General features: G+C 44.3%; 1 protein-coding gene across 1 annotated transcript; it reads right to left on the bottom strand.

Annotated features, from left to right (window-relative positions):
- Positions 1-399: 399 nt before the first annotated feature.
- On the bottom strand, positions 400-3,684 carry LOC147422791 (uncharacterized). The gene has a single exon (XM_086503145.1). The coding sequence runs from the start codon at positions 3,620-3,622 to the stop codon at positions 1,526-1,528; it is 2,097 nt and encodes a 698-aa protein (XP_086359271.1). The 5' UTR covers positions 3,623-3,684; the 3' UTR covers positions 400-1,525.
- Between the last annotated feature and the right edge of the window lie 5,549 nt (positions 3,685-9,233).

The raw sequence follows: 9,233 nt of genomic DNA, 5'->3' as shown, positions 1-9,233 counted from the left end.
CGGAAGCATAATGCATAAAGTGGTGGAATCCATGCCACCTGCTTAGCATGCCTTGCATGCAAAAACGTAAGCCCTTGGCTACTATAATGGTCTCAAGCGTGAGAACCAAAACCATAAGTGCCTTGCACAATCTAAACTGGTAGGAATTCTGTGAGGTGATATTCCCTATTTGGCCAGTTTTTGCAAACTTGTGTGCCACGGCCCTTGATGACAAGTCATTGGGCAGTTCCTTGGCACAAGGGAGAAGCCGTGCTTCATGTAAAATTTCCAAAGCACTTTGCTTTGCACAATGACAGTAATTGCCACGTAAAGTGTAATCATGGAAAAATAATAAGAACATAAAATTGGCTAACCTGGTCGTTGCGATCACCAATTGACTCAAAAGTTCGTGGAAAAAAACTCACTTAAAATGGCTCGTAGCCATATCTACTGCACGGATGGGAGCTGTTGGATGTAAATATACATCCCTTGTATCATATACGCTCGTCTATCATGCAATGAAATAAGCTGGAAGCATTTTGCCAAATCCTTCCCAAGTTTGTATGCTCATAGCATAAGCCGAACGTGGGAATTTTCCATGATGAATGTTGCGATACTAGACGACAAAGTTAGCTGTTGAGACACAGATATCATGACAAACAGCATCGAACTTGTTGAGGGATGTCTACTGAAAGTAACCAGTCTTGTGTGGCAAACATTCTCTGTCCGTTTCGAGAAACAGTGACACGAAGTCGGCCATGCCTAGCAACATGCCCCCCCGCATCAAGTCGAGCAATAGGATGTGCCAATCTCCTTGAGATTCTAAAGCATCGCAAATTTGCTATGCTTTTGCATCAAAGTCAACCTCTGAGAAGCCGTGCTTCAGAGCCAAGTGGTTGGGATTCAAGCCGTGCTTGATTCGAGTGAGTAATTGCATCCGAGGTCCTTTGGATACAACAAAATTGCAATGCTTAAAATAATTGTTCACAAGCCGTGCTTGTGCTTGGAGTGTTGAATGTGTATGCATGCAGAAGAATTGCCCATGACATGCCGTGCATGCCTGGTTGCTGCTGACGATCATGATTGTCAAGCAATCATGTTTGTCGTGTGTATTCAAACCACAGATGCCTGCGCGACAAAAGCACCTTGTGCTTGCCATCTCAGTAATCACGCTAATCGACATGCCATGCTGTCAATTTCTTGCATGTTGCCTGACCTCGCATGCCAAGCTTGGTGGAGCCTCATTCCTAAGGTAACTAAACATAAAGGACCTTAAATAATATGTGTAGCTCTTTCTCTGTGTTCTAGTCTAGCTTCATTATCATGGCCTCCTTAGATACTTACACATGCAAGCCAAGCACTCTTATGCCCGGTCTCATAAACATGGGATCCAGCATTTTTCCAGCCTCACAAACTCACCAGCCTGCCACAAGCAAGCTCATGAGAGACTTTTCAGTTATGCCACAGCTATAACTATGTACTGCATGCATGCAAAAGAGGTGATGGTACATTGCTTTTGCTGCACTATTGTCTACATGAAGCTAGCCTAGTCCACCACCTTAAGGTCCTCAAAATATGCACCTGTTACGGCTTTCATCATTGCTTCCCTTGGGTCCATTTTCTTCTTCACATCCTCACATACTAGCTCAGCATCTTCATCCAGAAAGACCTTCAGAAGATTCTTCGAAAACCCGGAAACAAGAACAACGCCTTCTTGATCGGCAAGGACGGGAGTGCTAATGCTATCCCTCAAGTTCCAGAACACGATGTTGGGTGGATTGCCATAGCCAGCCTCTTCAAACATTTCGGTGATCTTCATATAATCTGTTTCCCAAGGTTTTGATGATGCCTGATCAAACTCCATGTCACTAAAGACAAAGAGCCTCTTCACCATCTTGTCCTTGGGAAGATTTTCCTCTTGGGCCGTACGTAGCAGAAGGCGGAAGACCGCCTGAAAGTCGGTATTAAAGTCCCAATTCATATTCGCAGTAAATTTGTAGCGCCCTGCGAGTGTGTCTCCTTGTACCAAATGAAGGTCGGGTCTCTCGCTGAATGTGCAGATATGGTTTTTGAAAGGCTCCTCACTTAGCTCTGCCACTAACAAACCAAGGGCAATGCACACATTCATCGGAGTGCCATGCATGCTGCCCGAGACATCACACACAGCCATGCTACTGCTCAACTTACTCCCGCTTTCCTTCAAGTCGCTAACCATGCGTTTCCATTGCCCCTCCGCAAGAAGTTGCTCATATAACCCTTCTTGCAAAGCCTTCTGGACAATTTTATGAGGAAGCAAAGCCCCAGCAGCAACCTTTTTCTTGCCGCAACCGACATCTGTGAGAAACTTCGTATATCGCTCCTTGTCGTGCTCGAAGAATAGATGCGCGTAGTTGGTCATAGCAACTGATGGCACGTTCTCATAGGGCAGATCATGCCACCTCTTAGCACTCATGTAGATTTCTGGAATTTTCAGGACTCGGCGAAGAGGCACGTAGAAATCCTTTCTCAGCTTGTTTGCCATAACAAATGCGTGCTTCTGGTCATCAGGGAAATACTTTCCCAGCTTGTCTTTCATGGCTTGACTCTCCTCGTCTAGGCCAAAAAGGCAGGTAGCTATTCCATTGTAAAAAGCAGCAAGCAAACCAGTCAGGAGAGGACGCCAATTCCCAACAATATAGAAGATATCAAATGACTTCGTCGATTCGTTCTCGCTGAAAAGGCGAGTAGCTATGGCATAGCAAAGACCAGTTCGCAAATCATAGCTGCTTTTCATGGAGGGGCACCACTTTGCAGCCAATGATATGTCTCGGAGCTTCTTCGATTCAAGCGCTCTTTTGTCAGCCAACAGTTGCTTTGCAAAGATGTCTGCAACAGCATCATACAACTCAACAAACTGAGGGCTCTCCTTAAGCTTGGTTTGAAGTCTCAAAGCCATGTCCGCACGCTTCTGCTTGCGAAGCACCGAAGCTGCCTCCTTATAAGTCGTCTTCTTAATGGTTGTGTCCTGAAGAATCCCTGCTTTATTTGCTAATCTCGCATCTAAGCTGGCACGTTGCTGTCGATAACCCTTCACTAGCCATCGGCGCTTGTCCCGTGGATGCTTTGCATATAGATGATTATTCTGATGTTTGTGCCGTGCACACAGCTTTTGGTTAACCGCCTTCGGGCCTTCCACTTCCCGAACCAGCACCTCAAGGAGGTCCTTGTAGTAGCCACATCCGGGTATCAGGTGCAAATTGGCAAGGAGGGTTTTGGGGTGATACTGATGGAGCCAGGATGCGCATGTGTAGAAGCCCTGCTTGTCAGATTTGCCCTTGCACCGAACATCCCGAAGATGGAAGACCAGTTTGAGAGCAACGAGAGGATCCTGCTTCCATGCCTGCTCAAGGCGGCTAACGATACCAGTGGCAGGGGTGTCGGGAACAACGTGAAAGAAGAAATCGACGCAAGCATCACCAGAGGAGGAGTAGGTAGCAGAATGGTTCTCTGTGGAGGTGATCAGCGAGGCCGGATCATATAACGTGCTAATATAACGTCGAACAGAAGAGGGCTCCGACAAGCGAAGCGCCTTAGTTAGAAGCCAATTGGGGCTGCATTTCGCAAGCATCCTGCCTTTCAATAGGCCATAATGAATGGAAGCCATGGTTACAGTACTGAGCTCGACGTCTCTACCAGCTAGCGGTGCTTGAAAATTAGGTGCGAAGTTGAGGCCAACATGCAGCAAACTTTCCGCCCAAGCAAATCTTTTACAAGGAAGCCAATTATCTGCGAAGCCAATTAGGAGGGTTATAGTTTATTTGGTCTTTCGTTCTTAGTTCTTCGTTCTTCGTTCTTGTAAAGCTTTAAAAAAATACCAGATGTCACGAACTTTGTCATTGTAAGGTTTGATTACGGGAGAAAAAGATTATTTAAAGTTATGGTAGTGAGATTTCGTAATAATTAGGAGCATACAAATGGAAGAGAGGTCTCTTAATGAAAATAGACTCGCTTGATTGATTAAGATGAAAAGTGCAAAACACAAGCTAAACAATATGGCCTTATATACACTCAAAGACCTCTTAATTTAGGGTGGTGCCCCCTTTGTTTTGTTCTTTGCTTGTTTGCATGAAGCGTGGTTTGTGGAGTGTGCACGAGTACAAAGGCCACCCGATTGCACTGCTCTTTTTTCCGCCATCATTTTGGTGCCCCCACTGAGGAGGGCTACACAGACCTTCAGTCCACAAGCAATGAAGATGTGCAATCTACAACATGGACGAATGGCGTGAGGAGTTTGCAAATTGGAGAACAGAAGAGGAGGAGGGTTTAGAGGCCTTAAAAGTTTTCATCGAGGTCTTGTTACCAGGTTGGAGTGTCATTGAAATTCAAGAAGTAAGTTCTTCTACATGCCTTGTTCGTGATCATTGCCAACGAAGGAGAGTGAGAAGAAGAGCTTGATATACCTCTCGTGGGGTAAGCCATTTAGCTTACACTTGATGTGTGACCAACCTTAAAAGCCAAGCATATCAACCATCACCATTATGTGATGTATTCATCCCACTACATAGAATTTCCTAGTTATATGCTTCTTTATAGTCACATGATATTCACTACAACCTCATGATATTTGACCATTCACCCACATGTGATGGAAATCACTTTCTAGCATTAAATACCACGTGATATTTGACCCTTCTCCCACATGTGATGGAAATCACTTTCTAGCCTTAAATGCCACCTTTCCACTATGAGCCTATATAAGGCCATATTGCTTAGTTTGTATTTTGCACTTTTCATCCTAATCAATCAAGCGAGTATATTTTCATTGATGAGTTCTCTCTCTCTCTCTCTCTCTCTCTCTCTCTCTCTCTCTCTCACACACACACACACACACACACACACACACACACACATTTGTTTGCTCCTAGCTATTATGAAACCTCACTACCATGAATGCAACTAATCTTTTTTCACCTTAATCAAACCTTACAAGTGGTATCGGAGCTTGTAAGTAATTAGTATCTCCTAATTACTTCAATTAGATCCCTAAACTAGATCTAGTGCTCTCGCTCTAAGCACTAAATTGATTCATAACTCTTATATCATTAGATTAGTATAACTCAATTCTAGTTATCTCATCATTGGTTTTGGGCAAGTCTACACGGTCACTACTCTCTTTATGATTACCAATAATTGAATTGAGTTCCAATTGTGTGTTTTCTTTTCTTCTTAACTTATCGTTTGACTTTCTTGATAACAATCGGTGCTTATATGTACACATGTGCATGTGAAGCCCTCATTAAGAGCTTTTGGATGAATGTACCTATGCTCTATTTAACGCAAGCACCAAACAATGGTACCTTGATTAATCTTGCATGATTTTGTGCTTTATTTTTGCTCGGTGCCAAATTACTTTTGGTAAGACCACCCTATGCACAATGTCCACCAAAAACATCGATAAGTTCAACGGTATCGGATTTCACTCATGGCAGTAAAGGAGTGCTAACGAAGAAAAATCTTTGAGCATCGTGAACCCGCCATCCGGTTCGGGGAAGTCTTGACACAAACCTTGAATGCTCAAGAACAACCTAAAGATGAGCAAGCACTTGGAATCATCATCACGGCACTCAAAAATGGCTTCATCCATCACATAGATGATGCTACATCCGCTTTCACGCTTGGAAAACCTTGGAGCATCTTTTTGGTGCTCGAAGTAAGCATTCCAAAATGAGCCTCAAAATTCAACTTTAACCAAAAGAATCCTAGAGATTCCAAAGGTAAAATACACATAGTGGAAGAAGAAGAATAATAAAAAGGGGAAGTCAACATTGTTTATTATGAGGATGTATTGTAATGGGTTTTAAACATTGTCCCAAACCCAAAGTTTGGAGGTAAGAGTCTACCCTCTCTTGCATCAAATTCCACCTTATGAGTCATATGCAGTTACCCTGAGTAACCTATATTATCATTGGTTAGAATCCATGCACTGCGTGTAAACTTCAGCTTACAGGGGCATTTATTGGGGTAAACCGTTTAGCTTACACTCGATGTGTGACGAACTTCAAAAGTAAATCATATCAACCATGCACCATTATGTGTATGTATGTATCCACTACATAAAATTCCTTAGCTATATGTTTCTTTATAATCACATGCTATTCACTATAGCCACATGATATTTGACCATTCTCCCACATGTGATGGAAATCACTTTCTAGCCATAAATGCCACCTTTTCCAATCATGCCTTGACATGTATATTCTGTGAAAATAAAATTTCTACTTCACTATTTGTGTTTTTTATATGTGGGATCAAATGCTACAATGTATCTATGAGAACAATTGGCACGATTGCAATTTTGTACATATATTGTTGGGGATGCGAGGCCTTAGACATGACACTGTTCTATGTTTTATCACATTAAATATGCCTAATTTGGTCTATAAATGTACATATGTCAAGCTCATGGAGATGGCACAGTCCTTTTACCTAGACAGTAAAATGAAGGCAATCTTGGCCAAGAATAGTAGGCTTCATGCGTGACTATAAATTAAGATGTGTCCAAAGTGCTTGCCAAGTGGAGAAATAAGGTTCAACATTAGGTAGAGCTACTCGCTCGGAACCTGATGCAAATGAAGCACACGAAGGGGGTGGGGAAGTGGACTCTCCTTCCACATCGCACGTGGACCCCACACCCCCAAAGAGTGTCCATGTGGATATCCTGCCAACTTCTTACCAAGAAGGCCCTGTTGAGCTTCCTCCTTCAGAAGTTCCCTCTAGAGTACCGTTGCTGACAAGTAAGACCACGGGGAGCAACATTGCTTCTACCTCACAAGAAACCGTTAACACGTCGACTCTAGAAGGATTGTTCATTAATGATCATTGGACATAAGACCTCCACACTGAGGTGTTGACGGATCTACACTCTGGCCACGCCTACCATGTAGGATGGAGAGAGATTTTACAATCAACCTCTAGTGCCACGAGCATCGAAGATCAACTGAAAATGATCTGTAATGTTATCCATGGAATTATTCAATCGGAAAGGCAAAACCGAGGGGTAAATATACTCTCAACTGGCCCCATGAGATTTCTGGATACGAGCAAGGCTCAACAGCCTACTCTATCACAAATGGAGACTCCTCTAATGAGTCCCATGGACCCATCTTACGTCATTTCACCTGGGGTCTCTATGCAATCTGAGCCTCCGAGCGAAAACTTTAGCTTCCCTAACTTGGCTCAACCCTCTATTAAGGAAAACACAGTGCTCACTCCAGGGATAGGCCTGACAGAGAATGTACCGATGACATCTACAATTAGCGCAGTGCCACTACCTAGTGTCGTAGTACCTAATATGGGGCCTCGACCGTATGTGCCTCTAGCCCCTTATGCACACATGGCCCCCACACCTCCAATTGTAACACTTGCTTATGCTCCTCGAGTGCCGCTCCCTAGCCTTTATCCGAGTGGACCTATGCCCGGTTATGTTCCATATCCTGCATCATCCACACATATGCCAAGACCGGTACCCGTCCCTCTCCCACATATGATTTCAAGAGTACCTCCACCTGCCCTGCCTCCTCACATAGGTGACTTGGCAGCATTTGCTCAAACCATAGGTCGATCTATCGCGGAAAATATGCGTCATGAATCTGATAGAGAGCCTAGAAGTAAGGCAGTACAAATTGCCAAACTCACGCAAAAATTCAATGGGGACGAAGATGCTAGAAAACACATTGAAGTGTTTGAACAAGTATGTGATTCCTTAGGGGAACGCAACGAACTACATAAGTGCAATGCCTTAAGCTTGACATTAAGTGGGAAGGCTGGAGATTGGTATAGAACCCTAAGGGTGGACGAGAAAACAATCTACCCTACCCTTCGAAGGTTGTTTCTAAAGGAGTACATACGAGAAGGTGTGCTTTGGGGTGTAGTATCTCAGCTACAGAAGGCCGAACGTAAGGAAGGAGAGTCAGTAAGGGACTTCATTAGTCGTCTAAAGCACTTAAACTCTCGCTGCCCTGTAAATGAGCGCTTCAACAATAACCAACTGCTTGATCGATTCATTCGAGGGTTGAGGAATGAAGGAATCTATAATGGACTAGTGATTAGAGGTATCACAACCTGGGAAGATGTCACTGCCAATGCAATCCAATTAGAGGACAACTTGATGATAGCAGGCATGAGGGTGTCTACTGACACGAGATCCACTAGCTCACAAGCCATTGAGTATGAACCCATGACTGCAAATCCCATTTCCAATGAGCCAAAGGTATTTGAGACATTCTTGACAGACCTCACCAAGGCAATCCAAGAGTCTCTTAAGGATAATCGACCCCCTCAAAATAGTCACATGTATCCAAGAAGGGAGCAACAATGGTGTTCCATTTGCTTGGTTCCACATAGCACTAGTGAGTGCCCTACGTTTAGAGTAAAATTTAATGGAACTTGCAACGCATGTGGTAGGTATGGTCACCAAGCTAAGGATTGTTTAATGATCAAACGTATGATGGCAAATAGACCACCTGTAGCCTGGACGGATGCGCCTCGAGCTCCTGTATTGATGCCTGCTCCACCTGTTGAGCAACTACCGCAACACATGGTCCCTAGATCTCAAAATGTTGTACCGCTACCACCTCCTGTGCTAGGACCGCAGCCCCCGCATCCAAAAGTCGCCCCTATGAACCAAGTGGGTTGCGAGCCATCTAATGCTTATGTAGATGGCTGTGAGGAGGAAATAGACACTAGTATTGCCTACAGACTTGATACATTGGAAGAGTGTCCTATATACTACATGGAAGATTGTTGGGGGCAAGTCAAGCCGGTTTATCAAGCTGCTGCTCTCGCGTCGAGAGGTCAAAATATCAACACCCAGGCTAGGAGGCCACCTCTTCAATGCTACGAGTGTGGTGGACCACATCGGGCAGCGGAGTGCCCTATTAGGCTGCAAAAGAATGCTGCACAGATGCAAATGAATCAAGGGAGCACGTCTGCAATGCCAATACTCACATGTAATCGTTGTGGCATAGATCACTTGATTGCCCAATGCCCCTATAGCCCAAATGCGCCTAAAATCACACCCCTAAATTTGGTCGAAATTGCTAGTGTGACATCGCCAATACCACCCGTCGCACCCGCTTATGCGATTACACGGTCCATGCTTCAAGGGCCAGGCCATATCCTCGAAGAGAGAGAGATACCGCGTCACTTATCCAAGCAAAGAAAAAGAAGACACGAAGGAAGAGGTCGCAGAATACGGGAAATTCAAAGCCAAGTTC

Source organism: Adiantum capillus-veneris, chromosome 27 (assembly GCF_014529385.1).
Source record: "Adiantum capillus-veneris isolate H3 chromosome 27, ASM1452938v2, whole genome shotgun sequence".
Classification (NCBI taxonomy): Eukaryota; Viridiplantae; Streptophyta; class Polypodiopsida; order Polypodiales; family Pteridaceae; genus Adiantum; species Adiantum capillus-veneris.
Note: the sequence above shows the minus strand (reverse complement) of the source record. Positions and strands in the feature narration are given on the sequence as shown.

Bases quoted from the DNA above. Each gene is read 5' to 3' on its own strand.
- LOC147422791 (XM_086503145.1), bottom strand. From the start codon at position 3,622: ATGGCTTCCATTCATTATGGCCTATTGAAAGGCAGGATGCTTGCGAAA.